This window comes from Diadema antillarum, unplaced genomic scaffold (assembly GCF_040938485.1).
Source record: "Diadema antillarum isolate AM-2024a unplaced genomic scaffold, OU_Dant_1.0 scf00000192, whole genome shotgun sequence".
Taxonomy (NCBI): Eukaryota; Metazoa; Echinodermata; class Echinoidea; order Diadematoida; family Diadematidae; genus Diadema; species Diadema antillarum.
The window spans coordinates 1,137,069-1,161,302 of record NW_027271081.1 but is presented as its reverse complement, the minus strand read 5'-3'; the positions used below and the strand labels follow the sequence as shown (position 1 = coordinate 1,161,302).

General features: G+C 38.0%; 1 protein-coding gene across 1 annotated transcript in view; it reads left to right on the top strand.

Annotated features, from left to right (window-relative positions):
• The window catches only part of LOC139723559 (serine/threonine-protein kinase D3-like), an 81,539-nt gene that overhangs the window by 15,538 nt on the left and 41,767 nt on the right, over nucleotides 1-24,234 (top strand). The window contains exon 2 of the mRNA XM_071634799.1: nucleotides 20,682-20,820. Coding sequence (XP_071490900.1) covers nucleotides 20,682-20,820 — 139 coding nt within the window. The remainder of the gene's footprint in view (nucleotides 1-20,681; nucleotides 20,821-24,234) is intronic.

Sequence of the window (24,234 nt, the reverse complement as noted above, 5' to 3'; positions counted from 1 at the left end):
CAATATTAATGATATATATGTATACCCTTAAGCCCCAATTCATGAAGGTGGTTTAGACTTAGACCATGGTCTAAAATAAGCATGAAATAAGCATCGGTACCTTTGACATGCGCGTAGCAATGCACATTTGGTACTGGGCGTCTGTTGGCATATGCAATCTGTCAATCGTATGTACGTAGAAGAAATTTGCATAAGCCATGATTTAAACTATGATTTCAATTGTGCCACCTTGGTGAATTTGGGCCTTAATGTCTATAGCAGACAGCTGCTTTCTCTTTGCTCAGTGTTCTTGTGGAGAAAATGGAAAGTGAAATTATTCTATGGCATCATGCATTTTGCAGTGCATGGCGTATTGCACCACATCATGCTATGTTTCAGTTATCGATATACAGCAATGCATATTTCATGGGCAACCCAGTGCTGGAGGCTAGTGAATGCCATGGAAGATGTCCACATTTTCATTTTTTCCCCTAATTATGGGAGAACCCAGCCTGTTTGTCCAGCAGCAAAGATTGGTGATTGGTATTCATCTAATGGGGGTGAATATGATTATGAATGTAAAGTCTTTGCAGTGGATAGGGACTGCAATAGATGCCAGACCTCCTGGGATGTGGATGCTTCATTTCACTGGCATTTGATCTCACTTTGTTGTCATTATAATGCCAGAAATATTTTCCAGGGTGAAACTTTTCAGCAGCTCCTAAATATGAACTGTCAGGCAAGGGATATATAACTCCTGTATGAATTCTTTAAAAAAAAGAAAGAGAGAGGACAGGAATCTGATCACATGTCATGTGCACAAAGAATTGTTGAAAAATATATGCACAAGGAGAAGGCAAGTGTTGTACATGGTTCTGATGAGGATAGAACAATTCTTGTGTCCCTGGAAATAACCTGTCATCATCAGCATTGTCATCATCAATATTATTATCAACATCATTATCATCACTATGATGATTATATATAATGATTATAATAATACTAATTATTACATTCAGTATGATGATTATTAGGATTATCATTATGATTATTATTATTAGTAGTAGTAGTAGTAGTCATCACTATTATCATTTTCACTTACTTTTGTATAGATTGACATACATTATGTATCCTTGAGAATTTCATTCTTGGAATCCATTCTGCGTGTATTACATCGTAGATGTTCCTACTTGTACATTGTATGTTGAAAAAGTCTGAGGCCAGCTTTTTGGCTGTTGGGAACCATCCTTGTGTACCATAGGTATGCCTAAAATCTGAGCATGTACTTGAACTGTTTTTATGTTGGTAAACAAGTCTGCTGTGCATTATAGCCGTGTGTGCATGTCTGTGTGTGTGTGTGTGTGTGTATGTGTGCCATTACAATATGTGAGATATTAATATGGTATTTGAAGACAGATCCGTTTGGGTTTTTGCTAGCTGACAAGATGTTACATTGTAGGTTGTTGGTCTTCATGTCATAAAACAACGAAATTCAGTTACCAGCCATTTGTGGCAACAAAGAGGTTCAATACACTCTCCCCACCCCTGCATTGCTGTATTCGTATTAAAAGTAGAATTCATGGCGTAGTTTGCATTTCAGAAAAGCTGTGCTAAAATTGTTCTGAATGGTTCACTTCTCAGAATTTCATACGCTCTGACTTGTTTCAGCAAGCCAGAAGTAAACAATGCCCGAGATTGACTTGTTCACAAATAGTAAAAGGTGTGTACACAACTTGAACTGTGTACACAGATCTTCTACTACTACCAGTCAAAAAGGGGAATGCTTATTGCCTTTTCACTTGAAACTTAGCTCGAATGTACATTTTACTTGCATTGAGATGAATATGTGGTATTTCAAATCATTATGAACCAAATATACACAGTTCTGCACTTTGATTGTAAAGCATTTTCTCCAGGTGAGGGTTTACTTGTGTATAACTTGCATGATGTGCCCATGACTCGTGATGTACATACTATGTACATGTAATACCGTCTTTTCCATTTGTGGTTGTGAAGTAAAGGAAAGTCTTGCCCTTATATACATGAAATTTACCAAACAAAGTGAAATGAAATGTACTAAATAACAGCATCTTAACAGACATAATATAAAGCACAAAATAGTCAAAAGTAAAAGAATATTACAGTTACATGAAAAAGAAATAGCAATATCAAACAGGGTGGGTAGTCAAGGCCACTCCTTTCACAATACAATCACAATACAGGGATAAGTTTTAAAGTGTATTTGCAACTCGCATAATATATGTACATGTACATATATTTGCAAGCTTTTACAGTACCAGTATGCAGAATCATTGAAGCATAATTTCTGATGGTAACAACAACAAAAAAAGAAGGCCTACTTTATTGATTTCCTGATCATTCTCCATGCATGTGAGACATTCATCAGATGTGCAGTCTTGTGGTGATGCTGCTTCATGTTTGCTTTTAATGACATAACTTTTATTTTCTTCAACAAAAACCTGAACTGTAAAGTGTCATAGAAGAATTAATGATTGGCACTGCACTGTCATTCAGGGATTGTTTTTATTATGCTGGTTTAGAGAAATTATGATTTTAACTGACTGTCAAAGAGAGTACCACATCAATTGTGCTATTGTTTACACAGTATCTATACTTTGATTCAAGTGCAAACAAATTTTGCTGTTGTGTGTTCTTAGTGATGATTTAGATATAGTTACTACGACTATTCAATACAATGTGTGTAGTCTCGCAGTAGGTTATTTATTGAAGGGTCATGTGTACAAATACTCTGCATGTCAGGCTCTTGTCAAAATCCTTTCAGAGTACAGTGAAGTATATGTGTACAATGTGCTGTCATGTAAGTTATGATGAGGGATGATGTATTGTGTATGATCACTGGAATGCAAATTACATTCTGTGCCCGTGGAACTAGATGCAATGTATTCAGTATCAACCATACAGACAAAGGAACACAGTGTCAAGTGTTCACATGTTCATGACAGCCATCCACCACTTTCAATTGATCACAAAATTGTATTCTATACATATTTTATGTCCCACTTATTGTAGAGTCCTTGTGTAGTTTAGATGATGTTATAGACTTTAAAAAGAACTGCCCTTTGTTTTGTTCTGAATGGTTAATGATTGCAGTTCAAACATGCTATTGAGTAGAGGGACCATTGTACGTAGGTAATGCAAAATAAGGAAAGCTTGTTGAAGAACTTGTAATTGGAATTAGGGGGGAAAAAAACCACATACATTGTATTGAGTATATTGACTAGTATTCTTTCACCTCCTTTGTTTGTGTTTATCTGTCTGCATGGGGGCTACATTTTTGTGTGGTCAGTGATGTGTCACCAATTTCACATACAACATCTTGCTCAAAAGGAGGATTTCCAGTCAGCACCATACAGAATTGGCATGCAATCTGTACAGTAAAGGATAGATCTGTATTTGTAAGATAGCAAACGTCGGTCAAACTATGCATTTTTTTTCCCCTCTTAGTGTCAGCTTTCCCAAATTTTGCACTGCCTTGTGGTGATTGTGCTGAGGTATAATCATGGCTAATTATACAATTGTGGCAAATTAGGTCCATTCATAGGGTGTTGCCTGACATCGTTTCCCCCCTGCAGTTCTCATGATGGGGGTAAGAGAAAGGGCTCTCCCTGTCTCTGTCCCTGGAGTCTTTGACCTTACGATGATTGATAGATATTCTTGGTCTCATCCTCCCATTTCTCACCTTGTCTCACAAACCCTGTCCTGCAGACCAAGTCCTAATCATGTCATTTCCCACCTGCATTACTCACTTCTCTGTGGCACCCAATTGGGTTACCTCTGCAGGTCTCTTGGATAGACCATGGAGCTACACTTGTAGCTCCATGGATGGACATTAGTTAGGCCTTTGCTTGCATCTGGCGCTGTATTACACAGGTGACACAAATCATCTGTAGGTCACCAGGGCGCTATCTACCTCTGGTATTGTTGTCTTCACATGATATTCCTCCAGTTAAGATGTTTTCTCTAATGTTCCATTTAATAATATAGTCTGTTCCATTGAATAATCTAGACTTTACCGCAGTCTTGTATCCATTGTAACTGTCTGTGCTCGAGAATGATACCATCCCAAATCACAGAAATATGTTAATGATCATTTTTCTAAATTGAAAATAAGTGCGAGCAAAACTGTCATAGGAAGGACACTGAAAATACCAATTTGGGAGCATCAACAAAATTAATTCTTGTCAATTTCATGGAATACACAGTTGGAGTGAATACTAGGACATCAGGCATTTTTGTAATGTTTCCAAATTTATGGATGTTTCATTCCAGGGAACATAGTGTGTAGAGACAAGTATAGATTCCATTAACCTGCTCTTCAATGAAATTGAATTGCTGGAATCAGTTTGCATATTACTTGTTGCTATGTCAGACCAAGGAGGCACCAGCACCTCCTTGGTCCCCCTTGGTCAGACAAGCCTCAGACAAGCTTTCATGTCAAGAACAACCTCTTTCAAAAGGTATGCATAAAAGCTGAATATGTTACAAAATCTTCCTATTAATAAGTGCATATGCAGAGGTCATGGACATGCATGGATGAATGATTTTTATGTGTACAAATCATTAATTTGCACTCTTTAAGACAATCCATTTTAGTCAGCAAATCATCAGTTGTAATCAAAATCAGTAATCAAATTCATGTGAGGAAATATGACTCAGAGACAGATACATGAATGGGAAGAAATAAGGGTGATATTCCTAGTACAATTTTTGTGATGGATTTTCCATTGGTGTGATACAGCTAAATCACAAAATTTCCTTTTCTTTCTGAATGTTTCCAGGATGTCAATGAGATCATGTTTTAGTGTTGTTATGTGTAATATGTGATGCTTTTCTTAGCCATCCCAGTACCGTGTTCTTTGCTTCAATCAAAAATGTTTTGCTACAGCTAGAGAAAACTTGTTCTACTTCTGTTCATACTGTATGCCTTAGGTTGAAATCAGTGACAGGTAGTGAGCTGGGATGGAATGGGATGTAAACACATGTTGACAGGAAGGCCAAATTTCCAACAAGGAAATGGGCCAGTAAGAGAGCCGATTGGTTGCAAGTGTTACAGCTCAGTGTAGCATTGATCATGGAACTTTATTTTGAGAGGAACCAACTAAAGCTTGTTCTTGACTTTGTTTTTAATGGCTGACTACACAAACTTCCATGTACATGTACTTTGGATTTGCACAGTGCCATACAATGTAGTTCAAGCAAAATGATTAGTGCTTGCTTATGGCCAAAGAGCCAGAGAGTGCAAGCAAGGGCATGATTTTATGGACTCTCACATTTTGTCTTTAGAAGAAAGATGTATGCCAGTCATTTTACGATCAAACTTTATATCTTTATGTAATGTTCACATCAAACTTTGATTTACATGAAGTATGTCTTCTGTGTGATCATGAGGTAATCATACAAATTACATCACTCTCCTCCCCCCCCCCCCACATCCCCTAAATGACTGCCCAGAAACAGTGCTTGAAAGAAATAGAGAATTGTTATTATTCTCCATAGTATAATGGATGTCTCAAACATCCAGACAAGGTAACCAAGTCATTATGCATATCATAACATGTATTGTATGTCCTAAAAACAAACAATCACAACTGGACCCTCCACAACATTAACTTTAAAAATAGTGAATCAATCCAAATGCACTTTCAAGGTATGAAACTTTAACTTATTACCCACATCTTACGGAAAACCCCATCCAATTTGCTTCATTGGTCAAACAGAAATGAGGATACATGTATTTGTAGAGCATGTCAGGTATCCCTTCCCTCCAAGTTCTGTCCATTGTGTTCTCATATTAACATGCAATTCCCAGAGCATCCAAGTGCTCAACTTGGAAGAATCAGACTCATGACATGCTTTGCAACGATCCACATTTCTCTATGACTACTTGAATTAACCAAATTGAATGGGGTTTACTGCGAAATATAGCTAAGATGTTATATTTTAAGACCCTGAAATAGCATTCAGACAGAACATATTTACAGTGCAGGAGGTTATCAGTGTGAAAATCTGATCGTAATTTTTGTGGGGACATACTATATTTCATGCTTTTAATGCATATTACTTGATCCATTATATAAGGTCTTTAATCTGAATAGCATAGATGCCAGAGGCATTCATTGAAATTGAAGGAAGTTCAAGTACCGGTAATACTTTCCTGTCCCGCCTCTTACTCCACATGGTGTTTGAGCTGAAGCTGTACTTATCTTTGTGCCATTAAGATATCAAAGTTTTATTGATATTGGGAGGGTATCCTGAAGGGACTACCACCAGTAACACATCAGTTTGTGCAAGCTACAAGTTGTAGAAGTTCGTGTTTTCATTTGTTTGTCTTGCATACTGTTTTTGGTACAGTAGATAAACCAAAAAGAAATCCTCACTGTATGGTATACATTGTATGTCAGTTGCATGCCCCATCTCTCTACGCAAGCCGTGCTGAGACTGTAAATTACAAAGGCAACATGACCTTACAATATTCTTATAAATGACTCATCTGACTTCTGTATTTCCCTGTGCAATCGTGAATTTTAGTACATCATCTTAGGGCAGCTTCTGATGTATCTTTGAGTTTAGTATGTGGCATGTGCTGCGCAGTTGTGCAAGATTTGGCATCTTCTTTTATGTTAGTGTATAGTGTACAATTTGTACATGTGCTGGCATGGTTAGAACTGTTCACACAATGTGCATACAATATGTACATGTACACATTTGGAGAGGAAGCATGGTTAGAACTGTTCACACGTGTGCATGCAGTGTACATGTACATATTTTGAGAGCAAGCAAATCGAAAGTAATGGGCACAAATATTCCAGCATTTTGTACTCTAAAATGGAGACTTTAGCTGGTGAGTTTCCTGACTGTAGAAAATATGAAAGTTTTTTTTCTTTTTTTTTCAAAATGGGTATGCTTTTTGCAGCAAAGTTTGACAGTGAATGAGGCTTTGAGAGCGGCTACCAAATACTAGTAATCAAATGAATGTAATGTGCATTGTGGACTGGTAGTTCATCTTTATCCCCAAAGTGAATGGTGTTTAGCATTGCTTCACTAAGCCACAATAATGACCAAACAACATTTTTATTTTTCGAATTGTGTCAATGCTCTTGTTCTAATCAGGTAACCAGGGCCATACAACACAAGGAATGATATGGTCATGAAGCTCTTTTAAAACTGAAGTCATAAAATTCAAATATGAAAACATTCTGATTTACAAAATAGTGAAATGATGCTGTGATGATAATGGTGATGAGGATGTTGTTTACAAAGCCAAACCTATGGCACTTATTGAACCTGAAATCTATTTCCTAAAGTAGTACTGGTTCTTCTTCTGGATACAGAGTAGAGTAGAATTTTATCCAGACAAGGTCACATGACCACAATTCCAAATGTGACTGATTCAGAGCTGAGTAAATGTGGGTTCACTGTTGCCAGCACCTTATGGTAACTGATCGCGACCTGTCAAAGTTTGTTTGCCGTGAATGGCTTCTCGCAGGAGTGCGTAATTGTTCGCGCACTCCGCAGTTCAGTCACAAACCCTCAGCCATTCACTATCACATGAGTCACAAATGGCAGAGTGGTGTTTCTGCAAAAGCAACTGTAGTACTAAGAGATTAGCCTGGCTTCCAGGCTTTACCTGTAGACTACCTTCCTCCATCTGCCGGGCATTTAGTTGTTGTTATTTTAATTATGAAGATGTATTTGACACATGTGCTAGTCTGGATTAAAGGCTTGTCTTCATTCTACCTGCCGGTATGCTAACTACAATGTAGGCCTGGGTCGATGTTGTTCGACTTGATAAAGACAGTGAAAGGTTCTGCTTTCATGCTGTCGTACAATTTTTGTATTTTTAGTATCAGAAAGTGAATATTTAGAGGGATATCAGAGTTGGAGTATGGGAGAAAAGCATTGTTAGACCACATGCAGGTCAGTGGGGGCAAGCTAGAACTGTCTGGTTTTTAAAGGTACCGGTAGTAGTTTTCTGTCTCATTTTCTTTCAAATTTTCTCGAAGTTTCCAAAAAGCAGAACATTTGATACGGCATAAAAGGTACTACATTTTGTGTTGATGTTAGCATTGCATCATTAGTTGAACAAGGTACAGTATGTATAGAAAACAACAGTACCAGGATGTGAAAATATCTCTCTGATATTATGCAGATAAGTGCAATGTAAAAGAGATATGTGCCATTTCTCTGTTGTTATAAGTAATGACACAGTTTGGCATAAGGTAACCCATATGACAGCAAAACACTGTTCCTCTGCAATCATTGTCAACTAAGTTTAGATCTAATACAGATATCGAACAGTAGATTTTAACAGAGATGCCAACTGGATTTTTTTCAGTATTTTGCACTGTTTATTGCAAAAGAATACTGCAGGTTTCAAGGAAAATACTGTCTTTCCCAAATTCTATCACTTCACATGTCTATTGCAGGAAAGGTAAAAATGTTGTTTTCCACCGAAAATATGCCTCTTTCACCCCTCAGAACACTGCAGTGATACAATTGTATTTACAAGGTTGGCATCCCTAGATCAATGATGTTAACTAGTGATTGACAGTCAGTCGTCACGCCGTATGCAAATTAGGCATAATGAGGTTCCGTGTGCCAGTGTTTACTCGATGCGCATGACCGTCTCGCGAATTTGAGGTTTCACAGGATTTTGCGAGACTCTGTACAAGCTCCAATACAGTTGCCATGCACTTAGTGCTAGTGTATACGATTTCGACATGGTGGGGTGAGTCCAATTACCCCTTTCGTACTCTCCATTTTGATATAAAATTTGTCCATACTTAAGAATATTTTCAATGTTTAATCTCTCGTTAAATTTACCTTATATTTTGCTCGTAGTTTTGATGTATTCGAAACATAAACCTCTATTTTGCTGGATCCTGGCTGGTATAAAACTTTTCATACTCTATTTTTTTTTTTAATTCGGCAGAGGAAGCATGTACCGATACTTGTTTTAAAAATCGAAAAGATGCAATATCTGTAAGTTACTTAAAAATTCGTTCAAAAACTGACTAAAAAGAGACTTGCACCGGAAGTTGCGATCACCGAAGTCTAGGTTTTTCCTACATATGGCGCGAAGCTTGGCGTGTCCTTGAAAGTATTTTGTTTGCATTCATAATATAGAGCTGCCAACATTGAAATGCAATTATCAGGGAGATTGATCAATGACATGCTTCTGAAACTATGCTGGTTCATAATTGTTCATTTCCAGAGAGTCTTCTGTGAAATCAGGAGTCACCCCCCCCCCCAAAAAAAAAAAAAAAAGAAAAAAAAAGAAGGGGAGATTAACATTTTAAATGATCACCCTGAAAAGAAAACGAAACTGCTTGCTTCATGAATCCAGGCCTTCGGGCTCTAGAATAATAATAATAATGATGATAATAATGATATAATAATAATAATAATAATAATAATAATAATAATAGTAAAAACATGTGGCATGATTAATAGTTCATCAGATTATTTAAGATTAACATTCATGCAAATCACCAGTAGTCCCCAGCTGCAGCTTCCAAGTTCCAGTTAAAAAAAAAAACAATTAAAATAAAAAAATAAATGGATAAATCATAATCTAGCGGACATATCATCAAAACGAGAAATATTATTTGAAGGAGTGAGAATGTCCAAGGAAAAAACAGACACAAGGTTATTTTATTCATTAAACTGTAACTTGCAAGACAACTTGATGTAAAACTAAACATGAAAAGAAAATCACAATAAAACATTTCAGAAAAGAAAAGGCATGAGAAACAACGTAACACAAATATTAGTATATGGGACTAAACCCAAGTGTTTTTTTTTTTTACAACGTGTGAAATTGCTGACGTGCTCGTATCTGCAAGTAGTCAAACTAATGACAAATCCATACGAACACAAAGTGGCGATAACGAATCCTTAAATGATTATCTACAAAATTTTGACAGAATATGACAGAATAAACCTATTTTATACACGTTTAAGCCGAGTTTCAGTCTTCGAGACCGGACACAGGAAGTTAAAAAAAAACCACAGTAGCAGACGATGTGATGACGTCATGCGACCGTCGTTTCTGACCAATCACAATCCAGCATTGTACGAAGGTGTGACATACTGCTGTAATTTGCTGGATCCCATGAGGTACAAAAGATAGAGTGACTTGATTTTTCCATATTTTGAAAATAAGATAATCAAGTATCCTCTTTATTTAGTTTGAAAGAGATGCAAGGTGGTTAAGAACGTATTTGACCCACTTCTTTCGGGTGTAAATTTTATATTTTCAACGCGTGAAATTACTCGTATTTTTACCCTAATTCCCTTTCCAGTATTATCAAATCATTGTCATTAAATTAGACCTTGAGCTTTTTTCTTTCATTTAATGTAAAAATGAGCTGTAAATGTTATGCTGGGGCTGCACAACGATAGTTTAAAAAGAACACTGCACAGCTAATTATGTATTCATTACCGCTCTGAGCGTGCATACGTCCTCCGCGCTCTGTGCGAGATTCGCACGCCGTGACGACTGACTGTTGATAAGACCTCAATCCTAGAGTTCATCTCTTTGATCTTTTCCACAAAGAATGATATCATTGGGTGTAACGTGTTGAGTATAATCTGTGCAATATGAATTGATTGGACATTGATGGAACACACATGTCTGAAATGAAACTTATTTCCATCATAAAGCTAAGTGATGTTAGGAATGAATGCAGGGAGACGCACTTTGTTCGCCATCTACCAGATTGATTGAATACCGTAAAGTTCCATGTATAAGACGCACCCCTACTTTCGGACCTAAAATTTAAAAAAAAAATAAAAAACACGAAAATTTCCACGCAAAAATTGCGTGTGTCATGCATATTATTTCAGCTCAAAATTTCCCTAGAATGCAGCATGTATTTGCTCTATTTTTCGTTTCCTTTTATACTTTCTTTTAACGGTATTCATTGGACATCGGCAAAATATGGTAGACTCAAAATGCGAGACTTGTCTCGGTACTCACTTGCTATTGTTTCGCCTTTCAATCGTGTTACATACATGTGTCATGCATATCGTACTCATGAGTGTACAGTACAATCTTTGCTGTCATGCATAGCAGAGGGTGTCTCGCATATTGACGCATGTCAGACTGGAAGGTTCATTATGAAAAATAAGAAAAACATCAACAAGTGTAGCAGAGGGATCATACGGCGAGACGTACGGTGTGTACGGTAATTACACTCACTGTTGTTTCGCCCGGAGGGATTACCAGTAACATGTGTGTCTCTTGTACCATGCTTGTATGCACAGTGCTAGCCTTTTGCAAAAGGCAGCTCACTATGATTTCAGCACACGCACACAGAGAGCAATGGACTTGCAAACACAGCGCGCAACGGGCAAGCGCGCTCCGATCCGATCGCTGTGTGCACGCGAGTCCATTGCAAGAGCCTCTCTGCAGCTGCTGCCTTTGCAAAATGCTAGCTAGCTAGCTAGCTACAGTGCAGCTATGCTATCCTAGCTGGCCTCGTGAAATGAAGAGCAAACGAATGACATGGATATGCATGCATGCATCACACATCGTTCATATTTACGGTGACATAGTGTCGATCCTACTCCGTATTTTACAGCTTTTGTCTATGGCCATATTGATACTAGTACATTGATAAGTTTTACGGTATCGGTAATTTAGTGATGATACCTGTACATCGCGTATTCCAGCTACTAGGTTGGCTGTTGGTAGCTTGGTAGACTGACATCGGTAGCATACAGCAGTGATGTTACAGCTGTTGTCTATGGCCAGATTGATACATCGTTACTGCACAAGGCCGATGTAAGTTTATCTCGTATTTGCAGCTTTTGTGTGTGTCCAGATTGAAAGATCGCTCATTTATCCGTAAGTTTTAGTGATTGCTTACCTTCCAAACGTCGATGGGCATACATGGCCCCAAGTTGGCCTTATAAAATTTGGTGTACATGACAGATTTTTTTCCGTGATTCGACTGTACCCGTGTATACGACGCACCCCCGATTTTCAATGTTTTTGCGACGAAAAAATAGTGCGTCTTATACACGGAACTTCACGGTATATGTTCTGTCCTTCCCATGAATGTAATTATCTTCATCATGTTATGAACTCAGTGTTAATCAGTTTGCCTGCTGAGAAATGCTTAATATGCAGTTTATTATTGGGGCATTGGTTGCAATTAGTTAAGTACGGATTTTGAGCCTATCACTATTAATCATTTTTATGCCTCCGCCACGAAGTGGTGCCGGAGGCATTATGTTTTCGGGTTGTCCATCCGTCCGTACGTCTGTCCGCATTCGTTTACGCAATAACTTGAGTAATATTGAGTGGAATTTTACCAAACTTGGTCCAAGTATAAAGTATGATGGGGCAATTCTTTGAATAGATTTTGGGTGAAATCGGCTAAAGGCCAAAGGTCAAGGTCAAATCATGAAATTGTATCCGTTTGCGCGATAACTCAAGACTTGATCAGCAAATTTCACCAAGCTTTGTCCTAGGATGATATATGATGGGACAATGTACTTGATTAGTTTCTGAGTGAAATCAGACAGAGTTCAAAGGTCAAAGATCAAGGTCAAATCCTAAAATTTATCTGTTTACATGGTAACTCAAAACTGGATGAAGCAACTTTCACCAAATTTGGTCCAAGGATGACATATGATTGCATGGGGCAATTAGTCGAGTAGTTTTATAGTGAAATTGGCAAGAAGTCAAAGGTCAAAAGGTCAAGGTCAAATGCTACAAATGTTGAGCACATTTTCCAACATATCTATGCAATGCCCGAAGGTATTTTCTTGAAACTTAGTGTAGACATGTACTACTGTGTAAAGATTCTCCAGAGAGATTCATGTCGGTAAGATCAAAGGTCAGGTGAAAATGTTACAATTTCACTTTTCTCACAAATGGTTCAATGTATCTTCATGAAACTTGGCACATACGCATGTACTGACTGGCAGGGATTATCTAGGGAATTTAGGAATCATGGGTCAATAGTCGGGTCAGAAGTCAAGGTCAACTCCTCAAAATTTCACCATTTTCCTCATATACTAGTATACAACCGTGTATATGCAATGCTTACAGGATTATTTTAAAAACTTAATATATACTGTAAATGTATTACCTAATGGAAATTCTCTGGAAAAACTCCTGCTAGAAGGTCAAAGGTTAAGGGTCAAAAGCCAGGTTATAATGCAAAAAAAAAAAATCTATTTTGTACAGTAATTACACTTTTTCTACATACCTTGAAAATTACTCAATGCATAAAGTTATAAAAGGGTTGGTCAAAAGTCAAGTAATAGTCCTCAATTCCCCAAAATGTGTACAGTCTGCACTCTTAGACAATTATAGCAAACCTATTTCAAGGAAAGTGAACATTCAAGACATTTCTGACAGACCTGTCATTTCAATATTTTGCCAGTTATGTGGAACTGTCATTACACATTGTAAAGACATTGTACTATACACCTATTGGGAGAATCATGCATTATGGCGGAGGCATACCAGTCGCCATAGCGATATTTCTAGTTTTAAGTATTCATTAGATGTTTCCAGTCATTCATGGACAAATTCTTTCACTTGCACACTTTGTATTCATGAACGCGACAGAATACTCCATAAAGAGGAATTAACTTCAGTGATTAGATTGCTTTGAGTAATAGCAGGAGCACTGAAGTGACTACAGGGTTGAAATTTGACATGACTACCAGGATGAAATTTGATAATAAGAAAACGAATAGTAAAATGGTACATGTTATCTACATCAGGAGCATATTTGATATTCAACACAAATTTTAGTAATGTGTGGCTGATATGTCTGGTGTGTATAATATTCAAATGATAGGTTTGCACACACACACACACACACACACACACACACACACACAAATATGATTTTTTTTCCCCCTTTAACTTACCTTTCCGTTGACAATGTGTAAGAAGATGGCATCCTGGATATTTCTCAAGCAGACTCACAGATGTGAGCTGACTTGCACATAGGACACCATTTTTGTCAATCTTCAAGCATTCAAATTATCGTAGTGGTACTTTAAAGGCATAATTTACCATTTGCAGATGAAACAAAAAACCCAGCTTTAATGCTTCAAAATAGTACTAAAATGTGTGTTAGGGATAGAAACAACCAATGTAGAAATTTGAATCAATATGATTAATGTTAAGTTTTGTTACCCACGCCGATGAAAATCGGCAGGGGGTTATGTATAAGGTTCCGTATGTTTGTTTGTTTGTTTGTTTTTTGTTTGTTTGTTTGTTTGTTTGTTTGTTTGTTTGTTTGTTTGTTTGTGTACAAGATAACAAGCGAACGGGTAAACGGATTTGCACGAAATGTTCAGGGGATGTTTGGATAATGGCAGGAAAGAATCGATTAGATTTTGGTGATAATCGGTTGACCCTTGCAAATTCTGTGTGACCTTGAAGTTTTGACCCCATAGTAGTGACCACTCCGAAAATTTTCTGTTTCTCACTTTGCGATTTTCCGCTACCATACGAAAACATAAACTCCCAAACGATCCGACTTCGCTGCTCAAATGTTCGTAAGAATTCCGAAATTTACGTTTAGGCCTATTTGAGGGACTATGTCCTTCTAGATTTATGAAAGTTCGTTCTCCGTCGTCACAAACTGGCCCGTATTTTGATGATTTTTCAAATTAACATTGATTGTTTTTTTCGTTGGAGGAGCATTTGCTCGGTCGCAGTCACACTGCACGATATGCGCGCTCAATGTCAATGCGTGTGCAAGGCCGCTGACAATGCATCGCGCTCTACACTGTTGGTGCAAAATTGCATCGGGGACGTTGCGGCGCTCGTTAGTGACCGAATGCTGGTGCAGTAGACATTTGCATTCAACCCTTGCATTGAATAATTCCCGTAGACACTAATCATAGGGGTAATTGCCTGGAGGGTACGTAAATTTTGTTTTTCTTTTGCGCTTTTGTGGATACCATCAATGATCGTACACTCATACGACCTTTGATATCATCACACTCTCGGCTTGCTATAATCAAAATATCCCGCAAGAAAACGGCGTATTTCTCGATTTTTAGCGCTTTTTCGGCGACCCGTTGCGTAGACAATACTCTTAAAACTGGACTTAATTCGCGTGCGCTTGGAAAAGTTCCGATTCTGCACTTTTGACGGTGGAATTTGGGATATTCGATGGATTTTTGGAGGAGACTAAAGGACTTTCCTATTGTGAATGAGTGTTACCGTATGTGAAATGATGTGACTTTGCGTGTGATGTGACTGTAGAACCAAAGATCGTACACCTCAGTGTACGATCTTTGGTAGAACTCACTGGCTGGTGATAAAGCACACTGGCAATTAAGTGACCGAATTCTGGTAGATGACCGAATGCACATTATGTTTACCCCGACTTTGTACTTCAGGCGTGGGTCTGCCGCCTTTGACGGCCCCTCTCTAGTTACATATACAAACTGTGAACCATGGTTACAAATAATAAAACGGTCCTAGACTAAACCGCCAACAGTTATGGTCTATTGAGAAAAGTAATGATATCTCCTTATGTTTTAGGCTTTATTGCAAAATTTTTACATTGTAGGATGTTTTGTGATACAACTGACCTACACATATGTATCAAATGTGATATCTCGTACATTTTTTAAACCACTGCTTCTAGTGGTAATCAGATCAGTTGATATTTTCTTATTAGTAAGTTTTTTTTTTGCGCTTGGCCAGTTTAGATGTATTTCGCATGTTTTCAATTCTGCAGAATCAAGATATCAACTACTGGAACATATGGCAAGCAAAAACATTTTTGGTTGCACAAAATGCGTGAAAATTTTAACACTGTGAACATTTCCACATTTACAGTAATACACCAAAGTAATTTTGCCTGAATTTTCACAGCTTCATTGTGCGTATAGGGTGCTATTGATTGATTGATTGATTGATTGATTGATTAATTGATTAATCGGGAGTCCACGCGATTGGAGCTGCACGTTTAAAGGTCAAAAGTGCAGCTCCGATCGCGTGAACTTCCAATTATTCAAAATGGTCATCAGTGAAAGACAATGTACCATTCGCACACACTGCATATAATCTTCGTTTTCGCTAAGTTGTGAATTGTGTATCATGCCAATATCGATAACATAGACATGGAGTCTAATTAATGAAGATTGTCTCTCAAGAGTTTGAGGTGACAAAAATTATGTCAAGTATCAAAACTCAACACGATCGACGTGTTCGCTTTGTTGTTGTGCACCATCCTGGTACAGCCCTGTCGCGTTTTTATAGTGACTAGGCTGTGTATAGTTACCGTATGTTATATAATGACTTGTGTTTGTACATACCAGTCGAATAGAACTATGCATGCTGTAATTCATAAGGGTATTAAACTTAAAGTAGTTTGACATGCTGGAATACTTTATACGCCATATATTTCGCGAGTCTAAATTTTCGCGAATCGGGAATTCCGGACGATTTCACGAGTGGTTAAATTCGCGATCGTGGAGTCCTGTACTGAACAGAGAAGTGTATACGCGTATGTCACGTTAACATCGGGATCAAAGTCAATATTTTCACGTGTCTTTAAGGCCGTGTCACACCATAACGCGGGCTTGTGGCGAGGAGGTAGTTTCCAGCACGTAGAAGATTTTCAGCGGGCGAACAAGAATGTTTGCAATTTTCATTCATGCCTTGTCATACCGTACGGGGGAACTTCTGGGGCTTGACTTGCGGGGAAACAAATTTACTCCAAGGAGCTCTCCGCAGTTGGTCCGCACCTGACAGTATCTAGCGCGTAGTTGCCCGGAGGTGCTCAAGCAAGTCCGATTTAACCGCAGCCAAGTTTTGAGCATGACCAAAACTTTTTCCGGGTGAGTCGCGGGAATGCCCGTAGAGGTCCACGCAGAACGCCAGTAGGAGACCCTTAGCGGCAGTACTTCCCAGGCAATTCCCACGCAGGTACTTCGCAGTCCCGTATGCAGCCAAGATAATGAAATTCTGTAAGATTTCAGCCATTCCATTAGAGGAATTCCTTCACTAAGTTGTCAGCCCCCATGCGACTGGTACAAAGGTCACACAGTATACTCGCAAGTATAACGCGTCCAGCAAGTAAGACACATGCGCTGACTCGCACAAATCCTTTTCCGCCCTCAGGAATGTCCAGTATGCTAGAAAATCCCTACACGCAACAAGCCCAAGTAACTTGCCCGGAAAGGTGTGACAGGGCCTAAACACGGTTGCGGGTAAAAAAATATGCGTGCGCACCTCCGGGCGACTACTTTTGAGATACATGCTAGGTACTGTCATGTGCGGATATCTACGGGGACCTCCGGGTAGTCAAAATTGTTCTTTGCAAGTCGCACGCAAGGCTGGTGTGACATGGCCTTTAATTTCGCGAATAGCACCTGACTCGCGAAATTCGCGAAAATAAAAACCTCGCGAAATATTCGGCATATACAGTATGTTGCGATGCTTCTTTGCATCAGATAAATTTCTTTAAAATAAGGAACAATTTGATTAATGGTAATATGACAGCATTAATGATAACAATTCCAGATCTTTGCAGCTAATTGACAAATTGCCCTACATTGACGTAAATAACATCTCGAGGGAAGAATTTCATGAATTTGAATTCTAGATCTTTCGTTGGTAATTCTTAACACCTGTCCTTACTCTTCATGAAGTAATGACCCATTTAGTTGGAGTGACCTGGCTGTATGTTTATTTTTCCAGTTGGCTGATTTTTCAAGTTGCAAAAAGCATGCATACTGCGTATTATAAAATTTGCAGAAGGTATACTTGTGTTAAGACTCCAAAGCAAGCAAATTTTATGTTTTATACTGAATTGCCATTTCATATTTGTTACAACACTTCTTCAGAAATGCTATTGATGTGGCTATGGTTAAGTGCAATGCTCAAAGTTGAGTGTGCACATGTATCATACATGGTAGTATCTCTCTTTTTTTTTCATATGATCATGAGAGAATTTACCAGATGTTTTTATTATTTTTTTCTTTAGTGATATGGAAAAAAAAAGACAACCAAAAACAGAGAGAGAGAGAGAGAGATAGGGACTAGAGCTGACATGGAATATTCATCACTTTTCAAACTTGTTTCACCCTGAGGTCATGCTGTTGTGTTTGGAATGCTCTTTTTATGGAAGGAGAAGTTATATATAGTTGTCATCCACAGCGGAGACAATGCTGAGCTTCAGCGCATGCTGTGGATGTTATGGGACAAGGTTTATGTTCTGGAATTATGCATGTCACAACCCAGAAGGCTTGTTCATGACACACTGACAAAAATAAACTCCACTAAATTAAACTCATTTGGAGTGTGGCAGAGACACATTAGTCATGTGGTGTATTTTTAGCGCAAACACCCTCATCATTCCAACCTGTAAAATCTATTCTGGTGCCCTGGGTGTATTTTTGGTACTTCAGGTTTGTATTTTTTATGTGTTATCTTTTTTGTTGTTGTTGTTGGGGCTGTTGTGACGGTTCTCTTCTTCAATGTGGATGCGAAGAACTATGCCAACCTGTTAAAAATAACATAGGGTTTCAGCATCAGAGGCAAAAGTTGAGTTGCGTAGAATGCTACTCTCATATTCTTCACTTCCTGATGCGTAGATGCTAGAATATTGGCATAATCAGTGCGGGAGGGATTGGTATCAGTGTCCTTGATCAGAATTGACTTGGAGTGATAGAGGAAACAAGACAAAACAGTACAACACAGCTCAACACAACACAACAAAAGATGGCTGTAGTTTTGTTTTCAGATTTCTAGTAAGCACAAAATGTGTTTCGACCTGCTGAGCTCTGAGGTTTGTTATTTGATGTAAGTAAACTTATGTGCTCATGACCTTGATTAATGATTCACTATTATATTAGCCTTTCAACTGCTCTGTTTACTTTGATTGATGATTACTTCGTCTGCAACATGCATTGGAATTAAAAGGAAGGATTGAATGCTTTTGTTTTATTTAAGTCTGCATAGGAAACCAAGCTGTATGAATTATGAGAAATGTTTCTTAACGTGTGTTTAGGAAAGCAGTAATAGAATTAGGACTGTTTGACAGAGGGGTAGAGAGAGAGGGAGCAGGTTTACGCGATAAATCAGGTCTTATGCGTAAGAAACTGAAGTCATTCTACTTTTACAGAAATTGTCTGACGTAGTAACATGTTTAGAAGAGGTATGCATACTGATAAGACTTGCCTTTCGTAGCAACAAATCACAAAAGCATAGTGAATTGTTCCCTTTGCAATTGATGGGGGAAAATGTACATTTTAAGCTCATCTCTCTATTCATAAATTCAAGAAACATGCATACATGTATATTTGAACATATGCTGGTTTAGCCAAGGAGGTACCAGGCTCGCCTAGTACCTCCTTGGTTTATCAGCATTATTTAGAAATACACATTCATTAAGGAAATGCACTATGACTGTGCACATATATGGCTTGTAATGATGACCCAGAGATGTCTGAATGGGAGATAAACAAGTTGATTTTTGTACATATTTACTTTGCAATTAACCCTTTGAAGACGAGTCCCGAGTATATTCGGGCGGGTGTCGATGGAAGTGCGTGCTGTAGCAAAATCAGCCAGTCCTCAAGGGGTTAAACATGACAATCTCTGTCTGAAAATGGATTCAATGGCCCATTTCAAGCCAGCAGTTTCCTTCTCCCCCCCCCCCCATTTTTTTATTGCTTGCCCAGGTAAGATATCTATTTGCCCCCCCCCCCCCCCCCCAGCATCAGGAATACAAATTTATGTTTGTTTTAGAGCCTCAATGATTGTTGGTTAAGACATTACATGTTACAATGCTCGCTTATGGTAATTGGTATGACTTTTCATCAGCATGGCTGATGGTTTCAGACTGTCTCACACACAAGCTATGCCAGTCAGACAGGGTTTTGTGCAGGAAAGACAATGATTACGTAAGGCTGGCTGTATGACAGGAAAAATGCCTTCCCCTCTCTTGTCTGTTGGGCATTTTTTGAGAGCTGTTCCAGTGTTACAAGTCACAGGTGACTTCACATGGAAAAAGTGATCGGGTTGATTTCATTTGTTGACATGTTTTGTGCTCTATCAAAGAGGAATAGAAATTCTACTACTTGCTCGTAAAGGAAGGTTAAATTTATATTCTTATACTATATATGCTGTGAGAAATATGAGATAGGTCAGAACAAGCACCTGCGAGTGTGAAGTATTGATACAACTTTGACATCACATATACATGCACACTGTAGATGAACGTAACGTCCTTAATTTACAGTGATGTCTCTGCAAGTGTGAGCGTCATGTTGTTATCTTACACTGAGTCAATACAGAATCTTGACTTTTATTTGACTGACTATAAAATGAAATATCTTTATGAGAAAATTTTGTATTTACAATGGTGATAATATCAGTCAATTACGTTTATGTATTTCTGATATACTATCAAAGTCCATATTATCAAGTATAAAAGCCATAAGTACAAGTGTTACTTATGAATTGTGATAAACAAAACCTGTCATGTGTTTATTTTCAAAAGCAGGCAGTCAATTCATCTGTAAAGTCTACTTTACATACAGACCATATATAGTTGCGTCATTGTTAACTCCATTCAATATTCCACGATATCTCACCAATTCTACAGTATATTTCACATGTGTCATGTTTTCTTTCTTCTTCTTTTTTTATCCCCCTCCAGTTTCCAGAACATGATTTCTACGGTGTCTACGACAAGCTCTTGCTCTTCAAACACAACCCTGGCACTAGTTATTCACTCACACCTGTCACGTCCGTCAGTGATGTCACGGAGGGAGCCCTCATTGAGGCTGTGTTGTCGGGTGAGAATAGTGTGAATGGCTGTCTGTGCCCGCTTTACAAGCAATGTGCTGCCGTAGACATTTATACCACTTGGCTGTTACTACCATCCAGTTCACGTTTTGGTCTTTTCAAGTGAGCATTTTGGTGAAGACTGTGTTAATGAATTAGTCTGTTTCATATTTGCCCATAATTCTTCCCACACATTTATTTTGCTGTTGTGAAAACCTTCTTCATGTTGTTTTACTTACTTGTAAGTCATGCAGCAGTCTTGAAAGAACCCCCAAATCCTGTCACAACTTGAAATATTAATATCATTGACTAGGGGCTGAACTTTCACCAAGATTAAAGGAGGACAAGTCCACCTTCATAAACATAAGGATTGAGAGAATGTAGCAATATTAGTAGAACACATCATTGAAAGTTTGAGGAAAATCGGACAATCCGTTCAAAAGTTATGAATTTTTGAAGTTTTTGTGCAGTAACCGCTGGATGAGAAGACTACTGCAGTGTATGAATAACTTAGATGTCACATGCGTACAACAATATAAGGAAAATATAAAGAGATTTTCACAAAATTTCATCTTTTGAAAAAAGTACACATTCCCTTGACTCGTTACCGACATATGTTATGGGTAATATTATTCCCCCTGCCCTTAGAAAGAGGCAAGTCAAGTGTTCTTTTGTTATGCGAAAAAAAGTAAAAATATGTTAAATTTTCTTTACATTTTCTTTATACTGTTGTACGCATATGACTCATAAGCTTTAGTAGTCTCCTCATACAGCGGTTCCAACACAAAAATTTGAAAAATTCATAACTTTTGCATCGATTGTCCAATTTTCCTCAAACTTTCACTGATGTGTTCTACTAATATTGCTGCATTCTCTCAATCCTTATGTTTATGAAGGTGAACTTGTCCTTTAAAGGTACATCTATAGATGACTGATCAGTCCAATATTCTGGCAATTTAAATTCCTTGTCTGTACTGATCCAAGAAGCAAAGTGTTTGATTGTAAAGCATGTGGATGGTAACACCACTTCCATTTTTATGTCCTTGACAAAATAGACTGTCATTTCGGTCAGTATTCCTTTATGCCACAGTTGGGGTCCACTGAAACTAGCCTCTAAGATGAAAGATGAAATTAATAACTTACAGCTGACATACTTTGTGAAGGCCTCAGCAATTTAAATTTTCTTTCAAAGGAGGAATTGTCTTGTGGAACGCATTACATTGTATCTTGCACAAAAGGGGTGAAACTGAAGCAGCAGCCTTGTCTAAAACTGAACAATCAAACAAACAGAAAATTACAGCCAATGAATGGCAGTGCTTTCAAACACTAATGCAGTGTGTCCTGCATGTGTCGCAATGATGTAGCTACTTGAAAAACTTCATTAATGCCATATGTGTATTAGGCCTTACATGTTTTCTGCTTGAAATATCACTAATTTCATACTTTATCAGATAAAGCAGTTTGTCCATGACTCTGCTCAGTATGTTTTATACATCTGTGACATGTACTCCGTACAATGTATGTTATACGTCTTGCAGTACAGAGGAAGTTGCAAGCTTCATGCTTGTATGAAGAAGAAAAAAACAACAACAAAAAACTTGATGGTTGATGATATTTCATTCATGCAAGAGGCATAATGTCCAAGTGACATTCTTTGCTTAGCAGCCTTTGGGAGTCTAAATGACACAAACTACGTGCATTTCGAACATAAATTGTTATTCTTTAGTTTGTTAAAATGTTTAAATATCTCTGCTGCTTCATTGTAACAACTGTCATTCAAAACAACCTTCATTTTGGGGTGAATTTTTCATAAATGTAGATAGTTGACCCTGAGTAGAATCTCAGGAAAGGATTTGGGAGAATCACCTATCCTTGATTTTTTTTATCTCAGTTAATCAGGCAGAGTGAGATTTACAATTCACTGTGAATTACAAGGGTTAAATTTGGCAGGGAACTTGCTGATGCCAGTTGTTGTGTTAAATATTTCTAGCCATTGTCACATAAAAGAAACACTTTACTGCAAGCAGCCTACCCTCTGTATCAGTGGCCATTCACACAGCAAGGAAATGAGTTTTCTTGCTGTTTTTAAAGTCATGTACAAGAGACCAAAACTTTCAGAGCCTTTTTGTTATCTAATCATCAAAATAAGAATGTCTGTGAAAATGACTTGGATTAATTTTTCACTTTAGAAGAGTACATATGGTCCTGTGGGTGATAGTAATTACTTTGTTCCCCTCACATCCCCAAAGACAAACAAACAAACAGACAAACAAGGAAATTACAACCATAACCTCATGGTCTTTCATATTGACAGATGTTTGTCAACTGTTGGGGAGTTCCCTATATACAGTCCCTCCGCCCTCTGAACTTGGGACCCATATCAACATGGTCATGTAGTGGGTGTTATGTTCCAACATTGAGAGCTTCAGATATCACTTTTAAAAACAAAAGCCTCACTTGATACCCATGTCACCTACACTGTACACACTGCCATCAATTGACTATTACAAGGGGACAAGGGTCAGTTTAGAAACAATCGTTGCAGTGCATGGGCATGCATGCATGGCACATTGCAGTTATTTCCTGCAGGGGGCAATTCCTCTCAGTCCACCCCCCCCCCCCCCCAACTAAATTGTCCCTTCCAAAGAAAACATGCCCATGAAAACACACACCCCCGTTAACACTTTGTTGCATATTTTCACAACACATAATCATGTTGTCTCTCCCTGATCCCATATCCTGGTAGGAAGCAGTTCATATTTTACAAAGAATTTGCCAGACACATCTCCCTTTCACATGTCCAAAACACCAGCAGCCAGCGGTTCATTACTGTAACATCTAAAACTGGGAACTTGGCCGTAGTGCCTGTCTGTATGCGGAATAAATGTTTCTGTGTTTTGGAAAGAGCTCTCAATGTGAAATGTTCCGGTCCTTTTCTCTATTGTATGTTATGATATTGTGATGGAGTTGACACAAGCATGATTGCATGCTTTCTTTATATCTACTTTATTATTTTAGTAGAAAGTATTCAAGCAGCATTGATTTTAGTATGCTAGTATATTTAATTTTACTAAAGATTAACATCTTCAGGGATCAATTTCAATATCAGCTACTAAGTTATCACATATCACTTGATTTTAACTTTGTGTGTTTTTGTGCATGAGCTTAAGTATCGCAAATTGTTTGTTTAAGCAATATTGACTTGGTTAACGATTTGTCTAGTCCTTTGTAGCCAAATGAACAAATGTGAAGCATTATGTCTGTTTCATTTTTGATACAAAAGGCTACCTGAGCTTCTCTTGAAGAATGACTTTAAAATGGCAAGCCCACATTTTGGTCCTCTCTGATGTCAACATTTAGTTTTCATTCAATGGTGACACAATTAGTATCATATGAATATCAGTGAATTAAGGTTTTGAATTCCA